General features: G+C 37.7%; 1 protein-coding gene across 1 annotated transcript in view; it reads left to right on the forward strand.

Annotated features, from left to right (window-relative positions):
• Nucleotides 1–22515, forward strand: part of CFTR (CF transmembrane conductance regulator) — a 177245-nt gene that overhangs the window by 149182 nt on the left and 5548 nt on the right. The window contains exons 23-24 of the mRNA XM_023228189.2: nt 1285–1440; nt 12073–12162. Of these exons, the coding sequence (XP_023083957.1) occupies nt 1285–1440; nt 12073–12162 (246 nt within the window). The remainder of the gene's footprint in view (nt 1–1284; nt 1441–12072; nt 12163–22515) is intronic.

Here is a 22515-nt window from a genome sequence, read left to right on the forward strand (position 1 = left end):
GTTCTTATTATGGATAGGGGGTCAACGGTGTCATTATTGCTTTCCAGCTTATCCCAAAGACCTAGTTTATTACCAGGTTGCAAATAGTGTTCAGTAAGTTATTCTTATTAAGCGTTGTTATATACTCTAAATCATTTATTGTGGTCCATTCACTGGTTCTGGTTTACAAACTTACTTGTCTATGATGACATAGTATAAAAGTTGAGGGTGAATATTTAGAATTTCATTTTTATTATATATTTTTAAAGTATTGATATGTAGTGAATTAGAAATTTAAAAAGAAAACAAACTGTCCTTCACTACAGATTGAAAAGCATTATACTAAAAGACCATTTGCTCAGTTATTGTATATAAAGGTCAAATGACTTTTTAAAAAATGATGAAACAAACATTTATTCAGTGCCACTAACTGTCAGTCAGATTTTTCAGTGGTCAGTTAATGACTTCAGTAGTGTTCTACCTTGCTCAAAGCACCCTCTTCAAGTTCTGGCATCTAAGCTGACATCAGAACACAGAGTTGGGGTTCTCTGTGGGTCACCTCTAGCACTTGATCTCCTCATGCAGTGCATGGTGCTCTCACGTCCATGCTATGTTCTTATGGTCTTTAGGTAACAAGAATAATTTTCTTTCTTTTCCTTAATATACATTTTGATTCCTGAAATTCCCTTCTCTCCAGTGCGGGTGAATGTCAGAATGTGATTTGACCACTGTCCAAAGTACTCATTCACTGAGGAGTGGTAAGGCCTTCGCCCAACCTGTCTTCTCTGGGAATATACTGCTACCTGAACATATCATTATTTATTGCCAGGCTTGAACTTGATCTAATTAATTTATTAGGGTCAACATCTAAATATTATAACTATTTCAGATTAAGTAATTTTTAAGTTGTATCCACTTTGGGTACTAGATCAAATTGCAGGTCTCTGCTTCTGGCGTGAGCCTATGTTGAGAGATGATGAAGGCACTCTTTGCTTTTCCTTTATGCAAAAGGGGCATTTTCAATCTTTTTGTCATTAGTAAAAGTCGGTGATAAAGGAAGTCTGCATCAGGGGTCCAATTCCTTATGGCCAGTTTCTCTATTCTGTTCCAAGGTTGTCTGTCTCCATATATCAACATTGGTCAGGATTGAAAGTGTGCAAAAAGGTTTGAATGAATAAGTGAAAATCTTCCACTGGTGACAGGATAAAATATTCCAGTGGTTTTTATTGAAGTACAATACTGAATTATGTTTATGGCATGGTATCTATATGTCACAGGAGTAATCCCATCACTTTAACCTTATAGGTGGGCCTCTTGGGAAGAACTGGATCAGGGAAGAGTACTTTGTTATCAGCTTTTTTGAGACTACTGAACACTAAAGGAGAAATCCAGATCGATGGTGTGTCTTGGGATTCAGTAACTTTGCAACAGTGGAGGAAAGCCTTTGGAGTGATACCACAGGTGAGCAAAAGGACTTAGCCAGAAAAAAAGGCAATTAAATTACATTTTTTACTGCTGTTTGATACTTGTACTCAAGAAATTCACATTACTCTGCAAAATATATTTATTATGCATTGCTGTCTTTTTTTTCTCCAGTGCAGTTTTCTCATAGGCAGAAAATATGTCACTAAAAGTTTGGAATTCTCCAGTTCTGGTTATTGAAATGTTCATAGCTTTGATAGTGTTTTTCAGAAGACCAAATTTACAGTGGGAACCTCAGGCTTTTGTTTTTAATAGCTCTTTTTTGTTCCTGCTTCAGTGGCCTGACCTCCAAGTTAGCAATCACCAGGTTGAGAAATGCTTTGCAAGACAAAAGATGCTCCTGAAATAACAAATACTTGGAATCAGGAGGTAGTGGAATTGAAAATAGAAAGTGTAATGATTGTTTTTTGTTCTTTGGATGGGATGAACCACGTCAGAGTAGTCTGTAGCTATTTTTTTTTTTTTTAATGTCACTCTGATTTGGGTCACAAAGGATCTCTAGCCTCACTGCCTTAGTATCATTCTACTAATTAGAATGTTACTGTCTAAGAGCACTTCTTGTATATGAGAGAAATAGCAACAGTTTCAGTTTAAAATGATCTAAATGGAAACCAAGAAATGTCTTTACTGGGACCAAATCTGGACAACATTTACTGTATTTTTGCTAGTATTTTCTCTAGTCTCTCTGGGTATATTCACACTTAATGATCATTTTTCTCCCTTTGTACTAATGGGCACTGAATCCATTCCACTACCATAGTTCTTTCTAATACTACTCTGCTTTTTACACAAAATTAAAATGCCAGGAGCATCTCCAGGTAGACTGACTATAAATCTAGACTGAAAAAAAGGCTTGTATTTCTTAATAGATTACCTTTGTGGAACATTTGCTCCTTTCAACTAATGAGGCACTAAATATTGTAACTGCTCAACTGGTGCTTTTAATTTATTTGTCTAGACTTTGTCATGTTGCCAGAAGCTTTATCCTGGTTGGAGTTTTGAAAACAGTATTGTTTCCTCAGAAAGAAAAAACGGATTGTCAGATGATCTATAGATAAAGAAACACTGGAAATACAAGTATCCCAAGGTGATAGCATTAGGCAAAATAAAAATGTTGAAAAGTGAAAAAGAACTGGTTGGTAGAGAAGTGTTGTTATTCAGTATAACCTAAGTCTTCTGGTCCCATTTTAAATGAAAAATAGTGAATTTTTTGGTTTTTGTTGTTCTTGTTCACACAAATCTGCCCATCAGAATAATTCAAGCTCTAAAAATTAATTTCAATTTCACTGGGAATCCTTTAGTTTATTTACTATGTAGTAGAGAGGCTTCGTGTTATTGCATGTTCAACTTAGGAACGTACATATGCAAGACGTGGAGGAAAACCGAGTGGGCCAAAGTTTTGAAAATTCTTTATCTTGCCTTTCTGCCAAAGTGAGTCTCCCAAGCTTGTCTCTTTTTTGCCCCCCTCCATTTCCACTCTTCTATGGTTTCTAGCATTATATAAACCAAACAAAAAAAATATGTTCAGAGATGCCTTCAGAAATGCTGGATGATCTTGATATAGATGCTTCTCATATGCGTGTTTATGATGCTGGTTTCTGGGGCTGTCTCTCAGTATCACAAAGATGTCTGTAAACAGAATATGCTATTTCTTCTTTGTGACAAATTTTGAACATTATGTGAATGTCCAAGAAAGAGCAAGAGGGCAAACTCCTCATATATTTTTGATGTCTAAACCAAGAGATGCTTTTCCTAAGTTTTCTTTGAAAGTTCAAATTAAGTAATTTTATCTTGTCCTAAAGTTTCAACTTTAAAAAGAAAAAAAAAGGAAGAAGGAATTAAAAATCCAAAGAGAATTATGTTTGTTTGCTTTTCCAGTTTTTTCTTCCTTCCAACTCCCAGACTGTGCAAGGGCATAGTTCTGAAGATCTCTGACACTGAGACATTAGAGATCTCTGTATCAATGGGTCATTTGTTTCCAGACACATGAAACAGGAACTTTGAACAAGAAATTTCCCCTATTTTTCTCAGAGTGATCCTGAGACATCAGCTGTGGAATCGTAACATGTCATTAGTTTTGGCAGGTCCTTGCAGGTGTTTTGTTTTGTTTTGTTTTGTTTTATTAATGTTCTTCCCTCCTGTAGCTAGACAGCAATCTTAGAGAATGCACCAGCTTGGAAGACTATTGTGTAAATTTCAAGGTGGAGCCTCCTTTAATTCGTTCTGTGTTACCTGTGAGCTGTGAGGTCACCAAGAGGAGACAATGAGGCTTATCATCAGAGCCCCATTGCTTTAGGCAATTAGAACAACAAGATCTGAAATGGTTTATTAGCCTTGAATTTGTGTTAAGCACTTAATTCATAAAAAACAGAAAACATATTTTTAAATGTATTTCTAAATCTTCAGTTACAAGTTTGAAAGGTGACAAACTATTCTGAGGAAACGACTAGGCCTGTTCTTGCAATGAATCTTTATGATCTGAAAAGAATCTATGTCCACACATAACTCCCACCACAAAGTTCAGGCATTTTTTGCTCTGGAACATATCAAATGGGACCAAAACATGTGTTTGTAGATGTGAATGATGATTCAGCAGTGTAGCAGTTCTCACTCATTTTATAATAATTAACAACTTAATAATTAATTATTAAACTCCTACATGCTTCACATTATAAGTCTGATAGCGTCTGTGGTTACATAAAAGGTATAGATAGCACTTGTCCTTGATCTGTCACAGTGAGGTCCCAATCCAACCTATGAGCTTCAAATGAAAAGTTCAAAATTACACTCATTGTCATAAGTCAGAGATCAAAGGAAGAAAGGGTTTAACCAAAACGATGAATTAAATATAGGTGATTAAATAGAGTCATGGGTCAAGGCATGGGCTAGTTAGTGAGTGTGATGTGGGTAATTAGGAAAGGCCAGCTCCCAAGCCCTGTTGTTGCTACTCCCCCACATCAGTGATCCTTTCTTTTTTTCTCCTCCCACTGCAATGCCTTCCTCATCTTTTCCCTTACATCCCACAAGTTAGACTTTTAAAAGCAACATTCATGTTGTGTGAATTTGGTGTTTTTGACTAATCCCAACATTCCACCCCCACATTCCAGTCCAACATGGGATTTAGAGCGTTGTTTATAAACCTGGCACTTCTAATATATCTTATATTAGAGTAATCCTTGTATTTGTTTAATTTCCACTTAGCAATGTAAATACTTGCAGGTATCCTAGTTAAGAAAGCAAGGTTTAAACACAAAATCATCAACAATTAAAGCAGAGTCGATAAAAGAATGTAATAGAAATGCTAGATAAAACATAGATTTTTTTCTTACTAATTTTTCTGTCCCTTATAGAGTGCATAACACAATAGCTTGCTTGATAAGAATTCAATATGCGTTGTTTTGTGCTGAATCACTAAATGCTTGATTTCTTTAACGAGAGATTGTGGTTCCATCAGTATCTGAATTTTAGTATGTGTAATCTTGATTTATCTGTGCCTCTGTTTTATTGTCTGTAAAATGAGTATAACGGCAGTAACTAATTCGTTGTGTTTTTGTGAGGATTAAATGAGTTAATAACTAATACTCCTCCCTGGCACATAGTAAGTACAAAATGCTGTGTTGTGGTTGTTATTATTATTTACAGTTCCTTGAGCACAAGAAATAATGTCCCCATCTTAGTATTATGTTGGAGGTATATACCATAGAAGTGAACAAAAGAATATAGTTTCCCAAAGAAAGTGATAATTAAAGTGGTTCATAAAGGGTCATAAAGCTTGTAGATTTTAGAATGGTTGGGGGCCTGAGGATGTTGAGAGGGTATTCCAGGATGCCAGGCAGAGAGATTATGGACAAGTACTAAGATGGGAACTAGAAAAAGTTGAGGGGCAAAAGGTCAGAGGAGGTCACAAGTTAGGGAGTATTAGGAAAAAGAAGTTAATACTTGACAAGTGCCAACATGGCTTCATGAGGAATGGGTTGGGCCTTTTTAAGTGAGGAAGAGGCTGGTGAAAGGGTAGTGGAGGACCCTGCTGCTGCTCACGGCATGGGGTGTAGGTGGCAGGAGAAGCAGGGACATGAGCTAGGAAACTCTCCAGCCATCCATGAAGTGATGAGTCTGGAGTAAAATGAGGACAGTAGGGGTGGAGTACTGAATTCAAGGGAGGAGAGAAAAATAATTTGTATGGAAGTAGGTACAATGAAATTTTATTATTTCTGAGCCTAAAAATGTGAAATTTTTGATTATTTGTTCAGACCAGGAAAGTATTTTCTTTTATGCTATCTCTGAAAAAGAATATACTAAAAAGATGTAGTATAAAAAGGTTGTAAGGCATTAAGTAATTTTAGAGGAAACAATAATTTGGATATCTTACATGCAATCATTTATATGCAAAGATATGTAATATTACAAAATTATTCTGTATTTGTTTTAAACCTTAAATATTTTTGGCTGAGGAATATCTTATTCATTTATTTATAGCTACTTTGTTCTAACTAATAGATATTCTTGAAAACAAAGCAACACTTTTTCGGAGACAGAGTCCTGCACTGTCACCTAGGCTTGAGTGTGTTACCTTGAACTCCTGGGCTCCAGTGATCCTCCCACTTTAGTCTCTTGGGTAGGAAGATTATAGGCCTGCACTACCATGCCCAACTGTATTAGTCCATCCTTTCATTGCTATAAAGAAATACTGGAAACTGGGTAATTTATGAAGAAAATAAATGTAATTGGCTCACAGTTCTTCAGGTTGTGCAGGAAGCATAGCAGCATCTGCTTCTGAGGAGACCTCAGGAAGTTTTCAATCAATTATGCACTTAATTCATAAAAAACAGAAAAAATATTTTTAAATGTATTTCTAAATCTCAGTTACAAGTTTGAAAGGTGACAAACTTTCAGCAATCAAAGCAATTCACTACAACAGAAATTAGAACATTTCATTGACCTTTTAATGAAAGGCAAGTAGGGAGCAGGCATGTTACATGACGAATCAGGAGCAAGACAGAGTGAGGGAGGAGGTGCCACACACTTTGAGCAGATCTCATGAGAACTCAATCACTATCATGAGAACAGCACCAAGAGGATGGTGCTATACCATTCATGAGAAATCCACCCCCATGATCCAGTCACCTCCCACCAGGCCCGCCTCCAATATTGGGAATTACAATTCAACATGAGATTTGGGTGGAAACACAGATCCAAACCATACCACCAGCTAATTCAGACCGGGTCTTACTATGTTCTACAGGCTGGTCTTATACTTCTGGCCTCAAGTGATCCTCCTGCCTTGGCCTCCCAAAGTACTGAGAATTCAGACACGAGTAACAGTGCCTGGCCAATATTTATTTTTAAACATTCTCTAACATAAACTTAGGATCTTGATTTGTTCACACTGAACAGATTTTTAGTATACAGATTCAATTTATAAGAAAATGTTGCAGACATTGTCAAAAAGGGAGATCCAAACCACTATGATAATTATAAGCATTTGGGCCACATTTTGATAGAACTATACATTGTGTGTGTGTGTGTGTGTGTGTGTGTGTGTATGGCATTAAATAAATATATATACACACACACACACACATATATACACACACACATTATTTACCTACCTACCTACTATACATAGATAGATAGATAGATAGATAGATAGATAGATAGATAGATAGATTGATTTCCGTTCTGAGCCAAAGTCAAACAGCACTGTACGCTTAAAGAGAAACAGTCACACTTCCCACTTATGTAATTTATATTACATCTAGTCACCACACTAGCCAAACTGCTTTATTGTTTTTCGTTTGACATCCAATGCTAAAACATAATGCCTGTTGCAGTGAAATATACATGAGCAACCCTGAGAACTCCATATAGGCTCATCTGTTAGCACTGAGTTGAGTTGAGTTGAGGAGTCAAGCTGTAGTAAAAAGGTTTGTCACAGGGTAAGTAATGGTGCTCTTATTTTTCTCTGGGTCTCAAGTGCTCTTTATGACATATATGGCGTTAAATAAATATCAGATATTTGCACATCCTAACTTTCCTATTGGTGAAGTTTCTTAAAAGAGAGATAAAGGGCCATTGTGTGATTGATAGTTTCAGGTATATTTTTTGCTGCAAAATCAGTCCAAGTGTACCACGTTGGGCAAACCACTTAACTTCTCAGGGCCTTGACTGTTTCATTTGTAAACCAGAGAAAAGGACTTGGGTGACCTCCAAAGACCTTTCAAATTTAGAGATGAGTTTGTGGAAAGTTCAAACAGTTTAGAAAACAGAACTAAGACACCCACCGGCACCCCTGGAAGCAAGAGAGTGCCAGGTACTATTTGTAATACAGGAATGAAATGCCTAATTGTATGAAATTGAATTCTAACTGAACCAGTTGGTTCAGTTAATTTTTTTTTTTCAATTAGAGTACTTACTTCAGTACCTAACACTAGACAGTAAACTGTAGACAAAAGACCTACAGAATTTCTGAATGGTATCAAATTCACCACACTTAGAACTTTGGGATGCCTAATTTCAACCAACAGCTTTCTTTCTTCATAATGTTGAATATATAACTATTTTAGCTAAAATTAATATATATCAATATACTTTGATAGATATTTTATATAAACTTTTAGACTATAGTATTATAAACTTTTAGACTATAGTATTATGAATAAAAGTTAGACCTACCATTTCCCAAGCAATTATAGAGAACGATAAAAATTTTAATGGGTTGTTAGTATTATTTATTTAAAGACTGATACTAATAAATATTTGGCCACATTTTAATAGAATTATACATGGTGTGTGTGTGTATATATGTGTGTATGTGTGTATATATATATGGCAGTAGAGATATATATAGTTCTACACAATCTAGATAGATATATACATGTATATCTATATATGCACACATATATCTGTGTGTATATATACATGTGTGTATATATACATACATACATATATCTGTACATATATAGTGTGTATGTGTATATATATATATTTTTTCTGAGCCAAAACAAAATACTAGGTTGTAATAGCTATTCTTTCAGAAAGAAGAAAAACAACATGTGCTGAACTCTGAGTTTGATGTTTTTGTGTTTTACTTCCTATTTTCATATGAGTCCATTTATTTATTTGGGCAGAATTTATTGAGAATATATTACGAACACAGCTTTTGCTAAGGACAGGGTACACAGCAGTTATGGTCTAGTAAGAGAGATGGATGTTAAAAACAAAATGTTCACAAATGCATGTATAATCTTAATACTCACTATAAGCTATGAAAGCAGAGTATGAGTATTATGAGACCATATGTTGGGAGACTTTATTTGGTATTGAGGATCAGGAAAGATACCCCTGAGGAAGTGATATTTAATTTGAAACCTAAGGAAGGCAGTTGGCCATGGGAAGAAGGTAGGGAATGAGATTCCCAGGCAAGGGGAATCCAATGTGTGAAGAAGCTGAGGGAGTGAAGAAAAGCCAGTGTGGTGGCAGGAAGAAAGGGAAGAGAGTGGAGAAGGGCACTAAGTGAGTCAGAGAAGTAGGAGGGGCTAAAATATGTAGGGTCGTGTAGGCCATCTTAAAGGCCTGAGTGTAGTGGAAGACCTTTGAAGGTTTGTTAAAAGGTCAATGAAATGTTCTAATTTCTGTTGTAGTGAATTGCTTTGATTGCTGAATGAGAATGGATGGGAAGAGATGCAAGAGTGAAAGGAAAGAAATTAATTAGGAGGCTCTTGCCTTGCTCCAGATAGGACTGATAATTAATTTTATTTGGGAAGATCAGGGAGAAAGATAAGTCATGAATGACTCCCAAGTTTCTAGATTGAGGAAATGAAGGTACCATACACTGAGATGATAAAGCCTAGGGGTAGAGTAGCTTTGAGAAGAAAGGTAGCATTTCCCTATTTCATAAAACATGGAGGATCAAAGAGGCTGGGTTCCTGTTTGTAGACATACCTTCCAGGCCAGAACTGCATTACTACAACATCTTTGCAAGCCACATTGCCTTTCATAACTCTGTGTCTGTGTTGATGCTGTAACATCTTTGGCCTTCCTGCCACCATCCTCCCGCAGTCCTCCATGATAATACCATTATTCCATTTCAGTTTGTGTGCTTCCATTGAATGTGTAAGTCTCCTTGAAAGTTATAATGAAGCTGTAGCCCATATAAAACCCTTCAACTCAGGTCCTGTGTAGGAAGAGGAAGCTAATCTCTCCAGGAACTGAGCCTGTGACCAGAGGGATGGATAATTGTCTAAATAAAGAATATACTGCTGAGCACTGATGGACTCTTTATGCATCCATCAGACTACTGCTGCCAACCTTTGATCTTTCCTGAGCTTTAAATAGGAAGGAAAAAATGGTCCACAAAGGACTTGAGCCATTTTGCTGTGGTGATGAGGGGCACAAGTTTAGAGATAAACACTTCTGTGTTTGAATTCCAACTCCTACTATCTCCTAGCTAAATAACCTTGGACAAGTCACTTACCTTCTCCAACCTGCTGATTCTTCATGTACATAATAGGATTTACCTCATGAGGTTGACATGAAGATTGAAAGAGATAACATATAGAATGAGCCTGTCCCAGGACATGGTTCATAGTAAGTCTGCCATAAATGGGAGCTATGGGTCCCATCCTTTTGGTGGAGATAACTTTTCTGTAGCAGGCAATACATTGTTTGATACTTGCTTACCCCTTACAATTATCATTTCCTGTTCTTCTCTATAATGCTAGAAACCTTTTATTTAAAGAACCACAATATAAAATGAAAAATATATAAAAAAAACAGCAAATGGCAAAATTCTATCGGCAAGGCTTTTTAACTTTATATACTGAATAAATCCAATTGCTTAAATAATGAACTAACTCAAGTTCTCAGCACTGCTTCTTGTTTAATTCTCTTTAGTTTTTCAGAATTCTCCAATAATGACCTTTGTCTACTCTCTTCAGTTTATTCAGACATTACTTTTATTTATATAGAAGTTTGGAGGTGGATACACAAACATATCCATCACATATCTTATGATCCTATGAGTTATATGCTCATCTCTTATATTCACCTCTGTAAAACAATCTAGGTACCTTTCAGGAAGGTGATTTTGATGTAGGTTGAGAAATATCGGCACAGGGGTCTTAGCTGACCTCTCTAGAGAGTTCCTGAGACATGTGACAACAACTTTTTCTTTAAGTCATAAGGTATGCCCCAGGGTATGACGTTTCTAACATGACCCTCAGTAAACTTGGCTGCCTTGCTGAGGATACTCTCCTGCCTGAGAGACACAGACACCATTAATTGGGGATTGACTTGCCTTGTGTGGTTCCTTGTGGACCAGATGGCCACTGAATATTTTCATTTCAAGGAAATTGGTAAAAACTACACTTCAAGAAATTTCATTCTTATTTCTCCTTAATGGATGTTATTAACCAAAGGCAAACGAAAAAAGGATAAAAAATTATTCTATATGTTAATATCAAAAATATTATTTTCAATTCACCCCTATGCACAGAGAACTAAATATTATTATTGTTATTGAATCGGCATTCCCCAATGAGACAGTGATTTTCTTTTAAGATATTTTAAAATAATATAGGCAGACCTAAGCAGACGGTGATCTGGTAAGTAGATGTCTCAGAGTGATAGCTGTGCAATGCTCCATGCAAGGAATTAGATTGTCATTTTGTTCCTTACCAGGAACATGCATTCAGTTAAGCAAATATTTGACTTCTCCTTTTCCACTGATTTCTAAATTGAGGCTCTCTTTTGTGCCTGTCTGATCAGATAAGTAGAGTTGTGCCTTGGTTTATAGATGAGATAAACATGTGTATTTGAGTAAGCATAAGTTAAAGAAATTTCAAAATCCCTTAGGAAGCTAGGCTTATCAGAGAAATCCAAAGAAATACATTAACAAACTAAGAATTTGTTCTACCAAGTTAATTATAACTCATAAACTTACTGGTTTTTTTTTTTTAACTTTTTAATTTTATATTACATTTGCTTGTAATAAGGAATCTTGGCAGGAATAAAATTTTTTAATATTCTACAATTAACAATTAATTTATTTATTCTAAAGACATTGGGATTAGAAAAATGTTCACAAGGGACTCCAAATATTGCTGTAATATTTGTTTCTTAAAAGTATGATACGGCCGGGTGCGGTGGCTCAAGCCTGTAATCCCAGCACTTTGGGAGGCCGAGACAGGCGGATCACGAGGTCAGGAGATCGAGACCATCCTGGCTAACACGGTGAAACCCCGTCTCTACTAAAAAATACAAAAATCTAGCCGGGCGAGGTGGCGGGCGCCTGTAGTCCCAGCTACTCCGGAGGCTGAGGCAGGAGAATGGCGTAAACCCGGGAGGCGGAGCTTGCAGTGAGCTGAGATCCGGCCACTGCACTCCAGCCCGGGCAACAGAGCGAGACTCCGTCTTAAAAAAAAAAAAAAAAAAAGTATGATACAAAGCAGACATGATAAAATATTAAAATTTGAGAGAACTGGATGGTAAGTACACGGGTGTTTCTTATTTTAAAATATTTTTTCACTTGAAATATTTTACAATACAATAAGGGAAAAATAAAAAGATATTTAGGTTATTCATACTTTTTTCTTCTTTTCTTTATTGATATAGAAAGTATTTATCTTTTCTGGAACATTTAGAAAAAACTTGGATCCCTATGAACAGTGGAGTGATCAAGAAATATGGAAAGTTGCAGATGAGGTAAGGCTGCTAACTGAAATGATTTTGAAAGGGGTAACTCATATCAACACAAATGGTTGATATAACTGACATCATTCTACACCTTTGTGTGCGTGTATGTGTGTGCACAACTTTAAAATGGAGTACCCTAACATACCTGGAGAAACAGGTACTTTTGACTGGACCTACCCCTAACTGAAATGATTTTGAAAGAGGTAACTCATACCAACACAAATGGTTGATATGGCTGAGATCATTCTACACACTTTGTGTGCATGTATTTCTGTGCACAGCTTTAAAATGGAGTACCCTAACATACCTGGAGCAACAGGTAATTTTGACTGGACCTACTTCTCTCCTCAGTAGTAAGGCTCCAACCATCAGGCCCTATCTTGGTCCATTTAGGCTGTTAAAATAAAATACCAAAGACTGAGCTGCTTATAAGCAATCTTTGGAGGCTGAGAAGTCAAAGGTCAAGGTGCCAGCAGGTTTGTTGTCTGGTGAGAGCATACTTCCTGGTTCATTGATGGTGCCTTCTTGCAGTGTCCTCATGTAATGGAAGGGGCAAGACCTCTCCGGGGTCTTTTTCACAATGGCACTAATCCCATCATGAGGGCTTTGTGCTCATGACCTAATCACCTCCCACATGTCCCACATTCTAATACTATCACCTTGGGGGTTAGGATTTTAACATGTGAATTTGACGGGGTGGGGGGACACAAATATTTAGACCATAGCATTTCACTCCTGACTTCCAAAGTTCATGTCTTCTTCACATGCAAAATACATTCATTCCATCCCAATAGCCCCCAAAGTCTTAACTTGTTCCAGCATCAACTTACAAGGCTGAAGTTCAAGGTTTCATCTAAATATCATCTAAATCAGCACAAGCAGCTAAATCAGGTAGAGTGGGACTTAAGGTGTGATTCGTATTAGGCAGATTGCTCTCCAACTATGAAACTGTGAAATCAAACCTATTATGCGCTTTCAAAATAAAATGGTGAAACAGGCACAGGCTAGACAGTCCCATTTCAAAAAAGAGAAATAGAAAAGAAAAAAGGAGTGACAGGTCTCTATAAGTCTAAAACTTTAAGGCTTGAGAATAATTTGTTTTGTTTTGCTCTTCAGGCTCACTGGAGTAGTGTCTTACTTCTGGACACACTGGGGTGGAGGCTCTATCCTCATGGATTTGAGTGTCTCATTCTTTGTGGCAGGTCTGTGCTCCAATCCCACACCTATGGCTCCCTGAGTGTGCAATTGCATGCCTGGCAGTTCTACTGGTCTGGGATTGCATAGGTGGCCCTGCCTTCATAGCTCCACTGGGCATTGCCCTACTGTGGGCTCTATGTGATGACCTCATCCCTGGGCCTCTACCTGGGCCCTGTGACTTTCTGAGTTCTTGAAATCTAGGTGGAGGCAGCCATCCCCCTACAGTTTTGCTGAGAGTAGTGCATGAGCCCTGGAGTCTGCTAGAGCTACACCTAGGGTGGTGGAGATGCTTGGCAATGGAGTATGGGGAGCTGATATGGTTTGGGTGTGTCCCCACCCAAATCTTATCTTGAATTATAATCTTCATAATCCCCATGTGTTGAGGGAGGGACCTGATGAGAGGTGATTGGATCATTGGCGTGGTTTCCTATGCTGTTCATGTGATAGTGAATGAGTTCTCATGAGATCCAATGGTTTTATAAGGCAGTTTTCCCTGCTCTTACACCCTCTCTCTTGCCTGTCACCATGTAAGACATAACTCTTTCTCTTCTGCCATGATTGTAAGTTTCCTGAGGCCTACCCAGCCATGCGGAACTGTGAGTCAATTAAACCTCTTTTCTTTATAAATTACCTAGTCTCTTTATAGCAGTGTGAAAATGGGCTAATACAGGAGCAAACACTGCAGTGTGAGGTGGCAATGTAAAGTCTGCAATGTGAGGTGGCAATGTGAAGTCTGCAGTGTGAGGTGGCATGGGGCAGTTGTAGCCCCTCCTTTGAAATCTTTCTGCCCCACCCCAGGCTTCTGCACTCTGAACCTATGATGGGAAAGACAGCTTGGAAGATCTCCAAATGGCTTTGGAGTCATTCTTCCATTGTCTTGGACTATAAATTCTGACTTCTGTTTAGGTGGCCGACTAATATCCCCACTGTCTTAATGCATAGCACCTAGTTTCTGTTGAGATGGCTAGTCCATAGTAATCTCCTTATCAAATTTGGCCACAACTTTTGTATTGTCTCCTGAGCAGGCTTTCTCATCTTTCACAATATGGGTAGGCTGAGAATTTTCCAGATTTTGAAGTCCTGCTTCCCTTTTGATCAATAATTCCATTTTAAAGTCATTTCTCATTTTGAATTTTACTATGAGCAGTCAAGAGTAACTAAGGTGCTCCTTCAACTTTGCTTGGATATTTCCTCAGTCAAATATTCAATGTCACTGCTTTCATGTTCTGCCTTCCACAAAACCCTAGGACACAAACAGCTCGGCCAATTTCTTTGATATTTTATAACAAGGATAGCTTTTCCTCCATTGCCCAATAACGTGTTCCTCATTTCCATCTGAAAACCCATCAGATTGGGCCTTTACCATCCATATTTTTGCAAACATTCTGCTCATGATCACTTAGGTATTCGGTAAGAAGACAGTAGCTTTCTCTACAGCTCTCCTCTCCGCAGCCCTCACCAGAATTGCCTTTAACTGTCCATTCACAGCAATGTAGGCTTTTTCTAGCATGTACCTGAAAACTCTTCCAGTCTCTACTCATTACCTGGTTCCAAAGCTGCTTCCACATTGAGTATTTGTTACAGCTATACCCAGATCCTAGTACCAATATTCTGTCTTAGTCCATTGGGGCTGCTACAACAAAATACCATAGACCAGATGTCTTATAAACAACAGTAAAATTTATTTTTCACAGTTCTGGAGGCTGGGAAATTCAAAATCTGGTGCCAGCAGATTTTGTGTCTGGTGAAGGCCTGCTTCCTCACAGATGTCTGTGTTCTCACTGTGTTGTTACATGGCAGAAGAGTGGGCAGGCTGGCTCTCTGGGATGTCTTTTATAAGGACACTAATCCAAATCATGGGTTTAGGGTAGAGCCCTCATGACTTAAATAACCTCCCAAAGGCCCCACCTCCTAATACCATCATCTTTGAAGTTAGGATTTCAACATATGACTTTGGCAGGGGGCAGAAGAGTTCAGTTTATAGCAAACCCCATAGATAGCACTACTTTGTCCTTCCCTAATCAATGTGCATCAATGAAACATGAATTAGAAGAGACACAGGCAACTCTACTACACTGGGATTATTCCCAGTATAAGATATCATCTCTCCACACCTTCTCATCTACTCTCTATCTGAGTTCTGAAGCTCTCCACTACAAGAAGGAGGCTTTGGTTTGACTTGATATACTTCTCTGGGAAACGTAGGTTTAGCACAAAAGAGTGATGCTCATTCTAGAGCACCTGCAAATGACTATAGTTTTCTTTGGAAGTCACCAGGAATCGTCTGCCTTTGGGTATGTGGCTATGAGCACTGCCAGGCAAAATACCACATGACCTAGATGAGGCACATGCCATCCTTTGAAGCATTAGGACATTATATAGGAAATATATTAACTAAAATGGAATAAAATTTTCTAAATAACACCTTATGTTTATCCAACAGGTGGTTCATTATAATTGAGGGCATTATACAGAGGAATTTGGTGGGGAGAAGAGCTGGAGAAATTCTCGGTTTCTTTAACAGAATACTCTAGCTATAAACTTATAATTTTAAAAATATAAGCATTATATTAAAGAAAAGGAGAACATAAATTATTTTGTTTTATTAAACTTAAGTCCAAAAGTCTGGATTGTGGCAGAAGCAGAATAGGTTCAGGGGACCTAAAATGTTCAGCCTCAAAGGTCTTCTTAGAGAACAACTGTATCCCACTATTAGCACTTTTGGTCTTTGTAGTCCAATTTCTGTTTATCTCAAATGTTCTTCCCTTTTCTGCCTCCCTTCACAGTGGACCTTGCCAGGAGCTTTGAAATGCCTGTGAGTGTTAAACACTTACCCATTGAGTGCCCAACCTTAACATGCCCCTAATAAAATGTACTTAGATTAACCGTTTTCATTATCAAAGTTTCCTTATTACCCAACAAACACAGGGGCTTTAAAGAAAACATTAACTAAATTGCAAGTGACACATTTTAAGATCTTTGATGTGACTTCAGAGAATGCACTATAGGAACACAATGCAATGGGAGATAAACTTGGGAGGGAAGACATTAGCCTTTATGAAATCTGCAAGTATTGCCAAATCAAAATAAAATTTACAGGAAAGCAGGATCATAAGTATAATCTAAAATCTTAGAGCCTGTGGTTATGATTTTAAATACTAATATAATGCAAAATTTTTACCTGTTTAGATTTTTATTTAATCAGTTCATATTTAGATTTATATTTTTACTGTTCTCCTTTTTAATAATTCACTATTCACAAAGATGATGATGTTAGTCTAACTTTAATGTCATGAGCACTTTGAGTAGAAATGCTGAGTTTTTGTTGAGTAGTAGTGTGCTTTTTTGAGTAGTAGTGATAGGTTTTTGATGAGGAAGCCTGCTAGCAGCATACAAACAAGCAAGTATCAGCCTAAAGAAGCAGAAAAGGCATTTGGGTTTCAAAGTCACGAGGCCTAGGCTTTAATCTAATACAGTTGATAATATAATTTGTCCAAACAGGACATTTTTGGGCATGTCAAACACTAAACTGGAAGAGGACATTATGACAACAGCGTAAAGCAGGACTTTCCGGGGCAAACCAGGATATATGTCATCTCACTTAGTCCTCTCTGTGTCCTTGCCGTGACCAGTATCTCTAGAGGTCAATGAACAGAATAATGACAAATAGCCAAATACCTGAATCTTATCCCAACAGCACCTCCTACATAATTCTCCATTATCCCAAATGGAAATTAAAAATATATACAGTGACAATTCCAGGCCAAGAAATGCTTTATTTCTAGCTTGGACTTGGCTTCCAACTCCAGTGTAGAATCTTATCCTTGCTGATCTGGACTGCATCTCATGAAGCCATGAGGACTTGTGCCTAGTTACTAGCTGGAAGACTTAGAACCAAAGCTGGTCCAGACAGCCTCCTTTTTCCTTCTTTCCTGAGTCCAGACCTTTACCATGGCACTCTGCCCTATCATTTGATGGGGGAATTTAAAGCAAGACCAAAGGAAGGAAAGAGTTTCTAAGACCTAGAAGTTGGATAGTTTAATTTACACATCCCAAAACAGCTTAGGCCCAGACAGCTTCTCTCCAAGATTGGTGCCAAACTGAAATTACCAGCTGTGTAAACAAAAGAGAATTTTAAAAGAAACTGAATCCTGAGAGAAAAACAAATAGACTTCTGGCATTGTGGCCCAATAAATTGGTAGGATTGTTGTGACTTTTCAAGTTTACATGTAAAATGGGCCCAGCGCAGTGCCAAGCAAATATAGGTACCAAGTAAAAGTAACTATAATCATGTTTTTTTTTTAAATCTGGACTTTACTTGGTCATCCTTTAAATGGTGTTTGACAGAATCCTTGTTCTTGTCTCACTTTCCTTAATTTCCCTGGGAAATTGCATGTGTTCTTTTGGCTTTAACTAATATCTCTATTTTGATGACCTCCATATCTGCCTGTTCCCAGAGCTTTCCATCTGATATCTCAACATATGAAAAGCACCTTATGTCTACAATTGTGTTCCTTCCCTGCCCCACCACATACCTGTCCTGTGTTCCTAATTCCACTAAATGACATCCCACCCTCCAGTTTCCCAAAGCCAAGACCTGGGACTCATCTTTCACTCTCAAGTTCCTCCACGGGTACCCACATGCCACATCCTGTCAATGCTGTCCCTCAGGAGTATCTGGAATATATTCACTTTTCTTCATTTCCACCTGACACCACTATTAACACTTGCATGAATTTCTGAAATAGCTTCCTGGCTCATTGCCCTCATCGACCCCCAACAGTTCATTCTGCTCTTTGCAGCTCTGGTGATCTCTCCAAACCCCACATCTGATCACTTGTTTCTTCCCTTCATATGGCTCCTTAATGCCTTCTGGACTAAGTCCACACTGCTTAAGGTGGCTTACCAGGTCCTTCATGATTTCATCTTTGTTTGGCTTTCTACACTCACTGCCCAACTTCCCCTTACTTCCCATGATTCAGTTATACTGAAGTTCTTTGGTTCTCTAAAGCACATGTGCTTTCTGTTCTGCAGAGGCTTTTTTGTTCACATGCTGTTCTCCACCTGGGAAACTCCCCAGCCCTTCACTGCCTGCTTCTACCATCTTTCAGGCCTTTCCTTACACATCACTTCTTTCCAAAAATCTGCCATGACACTCCAGGTCTCAGTTTCTTAGGTGTACCCTATAACTCCACCCCTTTCATAGCATTTCTCACTCTGGCTGGAGATTTACTTTCTAACTTGTCCATGTCCCCTACTGGAGTGGAAGTTCCTGGAGGTCAGGGATTCTATCCTATTCATTGTGGTATTTCCAGTGCCTAGAGTAGTCTTGCACACACGGATGGTATTCAATAAATATCAGTTGAATGAATAGGCGTTCTTTCATTTCATATGTAATAGATCATGGAAACAGCCTTATGATTGATACACAGCAGGTATTACCATCCTCACTTTAAAATGAGGACTCAGAGCCTTGAGATGTCTGAGGGCCTTGACTGGGACAGCTGGCAGATGCGGGAACAGAGCTGCATCACCCCTGTGGGCTATCTCAGGGTTGTCCGTAATCTAAGTACAATGTCTGTTGATTTTGGAATGAAGACTTTTTGGGTAATTGTTTGCTTTTTCCATTACTTATAAAATAGTTTCCATCCTTACTCATTGATAGTAAGGTATTTTAGAAAACAAGCTAAATAGCAGAAATAGTGGCCTTGTAAGTTGCAAATTTACCCTGAAAAATCTACAGAGTAGCAAACAGAGTATCAAAAGGAGTTGACTGTGTCTATTTTTATAACTGTCACTTATGGATTATTCAGTAAAACCGCAATTCACTTTTATGATTTTTTTTCATGTTTCTCTGTCATAAGAGCAAACTCTTGCTCCATAATAACATTCCAGAGTACGGCAATAGCAAAAGTCAACATTTTGAATCCTTTACAAACTCTTAGACATTTTTTTTTTAGTTTAACATGTTACAAAACAAAATTTCTTCTTTTTTCACAGCAGTTTGGGAAGTACATACTACTTATTAGCTTATTAGCATGAAGCTGGCAAATTATTTTTCCTAAAGTTCTTTATATTTACAAACTGTTGATGTTTTTATTTATTTATTTTTAATGCTAGGTTGTAATGAAAATAATTAGAAAACTTTAGATTCCAATAATTTTGAAGTCTTCTTAGTTTGGACAGGACTGAGCTAAAGTTTGTACGTATTTTTTTAAATTTATTGAAAAATGGTTTCTAATGATAGTGTTAACATGATTATATTGAGGACTGGACTCAGTGGCTCACACTTGTAATCCTAGCACTTTGGGAGGCCTAGGTGGGTGGATCACCTGAGATCAGGAGTTCAAGACCAGCCTGGCCAACATGTAGAAATCCCGTCTCCACTAAAATACAAAAATTAGCTGGGCATGGTGGCAGGCACCTGTAATCCCAGCTACTCAGGAGGCCGAGGCAGGAGAATTGCTTGAACCTGGGAGGCGGAGGTTGCAGTGAGCCCACATCGCATCACTGCACTCTAGCCTAGGCAATAGAGCAAGATTCTGTCTCAAAAAATAAAAAATAAAAAAAGAAAGGAAAGAAAGAAAAGAAAGAAAAAGAAAGAGAAAGAAAGAAAGAAAGAGAAAGAAAGAGAGAGAGAAAGGAAAGAAAGAAAGAAAGAAAAAGAAAGAAAGAAAAGAAAGAAAGAAAGAAAAGAAAAGAAAAGAAAAAAGAAAAGAAAAAAGAAAAGAAAAAGAAAGATTATATTGGGAATATATATGTGTGAGTGTGTGTGTACATATATATACATATTTAAAGGATAAAGGATTCTGCTGCCACAGATCACTAAATCAGATGATCTCTAGCAATTTCCTGTTTGTTTGTTTTTGCCCATAGTGCTTATCTCTTTGAACAGTAATTTTCCACTTACTATTTTTCTCCCCTTTTGGACCATAATTTCCTTTAAGGCAGAGCCTCCTGTTACTCATCTTTGAATCTTGGGTCTGTCAGAGTACCTAGAATTTAATAAACTCTCATTAAGAGCCAGTTAAAGGAATACATGACTAAGCAGTCATTTACATCCAAAAGATCCGTAGGAGAATTCTTATCAGCACATATGATTGGTAACAATAACTTTGTACTTTTCAAAAACAATTGCCAATCTATCTTGCTTTCCATTATCTCACCAAAGCCTATTACCATGTCTGGCAGAAAATAGGTACTTAATAAATTTCTTAAATGTTTACTGACTTCAATTTTAAGTTTTATTAACTATGTTGATTTTTCTCTAATGAAGATGATTCTAAAAAGCTTTTTACTATTCTTCATAGTGAATGAAACAGTGAGATAGGAATATTGCAAAATATCCCCTGCATTGGTCAGTTTTAGTGTCATTCACTTTAAAAATTCTATTCTCTAAATATTGACAGTTATATATAAATTTATGTAATTATTTACTTCTAATAAAGAATTTCATCTGGGGAAAAACATACTTTGCTCCGCTCTTTGCCACAAGTGCAAAGTCTAAGACAGTCAAACAGCTTTCCTAGTATGGCCTTAGGAAATCAGTGTATGACTAGTGTGAATCTAGAGGGAGCGTACTGCATTCTGACCAAAATCTCCACCTTGTTACTATGGCCAATCACTAACTTCACAGTATTGCAGTACTTCCTGCTAATTTACTTCCCAAGGCAACTTGTGAAGGAAAATTTTTACAAAGCTGTTGTCACACAAAGGTAGTGTTTCAGTTACTGAGCCCATGTCCTTGGAGTTGCCCAGGCTCCAATAATACTAATAATTACTGTACATTAGGTACTTACCATGTGCCATACTCTGTGGGAGCCGCTTTCCACAAATTATCTCTGGTAATCCTCATAACAACCCTTTGACATCAATATTATTATTTTCTGTATTTTTTTACATATGAGATAAAGGAGACTTAAAATAATGCACCTGATATCATCAGCAAATGAGCCGAAGAGGGCAGATTCAAAGCTGACTGTGTTTGACTCTAGAGCTCCAGTCTTTAGCCAGACCTTTTCTTGCTGGTTAATTTGACTGGGGGAAAAAAAAGCCCTCAAATACTGCTGATTGATCTAAAGTACTATCATTTCTGTCAGTGTTAGGGAACTTTTAATTTTATAATTTGATTTTGTGGGAAATTTATAGCATCTTAAATACTCACATACAAAGTGATATGTCACTTTACATGTCATTTTACAATGGCAGAGCTTAAGCCAGTGCTCATTCATTCATCCTTAAGTTTTGATTCATTTATCATTCATCAAAACTCTGTTTTGTTTGGCCACCCACATTCTAGGAGCTCAATACCTATTTGATAAATGAATGAATTGTTGAGGTTGATAGTTACCCAGGACTGGCATTAGGAACACAGAGCTGAAGAGCACGTTTTTACCCTCAAGAAGCTTACAGTCTAACGAGGGAAACTTGCACAAATACTACTATCACTAGGTGCCTGGTTGAATGCCTTAAGAGATGATCAGGGATATTCAGAAGGATATGTCAGGCTTAGCAATGGCATCACTTGAGAGTATCAAGGTGTTTAGGGAACTGCAAGATGTTTGGTGCTGCTGGGAATAAGAGTGAAGGGGGCTCCATTTGGATGCCTCATATACCAGGTGAGAGACCTTAGATTTTATTCCACCAGGAGGAGAACTACCATAGGATTTAAAACAGAAGTGATATGGTCAAAACTACATCTTTGGAAGATCCCTGGGGTGTTTGTATGGTGGACTCACAATTTGACTAATTGAGATTTGTAGGATGATGCTTGAGAGATGATGATGACCCAGACTGGGGTCACTGTAATAGAGTTGGTAAGGAGGAGAATGATTTAAAAAGCAATTGGAAGAAGTCTAGGGATTGAGATAAAGATTTGGAAATTATTAGTTTATAGGTCGTTTTCAATTCCTTGAAAATGACTGGGATCTCAGAGGAGAGTCTGGAGAGTTGGAAATGACAAAGACTAATATTCAAGGGGGCAGGAAGAGGGAGAGTTGTTCACACATGACAATAGGAAGAAATGGCCATAGAGTGTGTGGTTTCTCTTAAGCCAAGGTAATAGATGTTTTAAGAAAGAAAAATTCTTGTGGTGTGAAGCAGTGGAGACGACAGATGCACATTAATTTCTTGAGATTTCTAGATGACTAAATGGGCAGATGTTGA

This window comes from Piliocolobus tephrosceles, chromosome 8 (genome assembly GCF_002776525.5).
Source record: "Piliocolobus tephrosceles isolate RC106 chromosome 8, ASM277652v3, whole genome shotgun sequence".
Classification (NCBI taxonomy): domain Eukaryota; kingdom Metazoa; phylum Chordata; class Mammalia; order Primates; family Cercopithecidae; genus Piliocolobus; species Piliocolobus tephrosceles.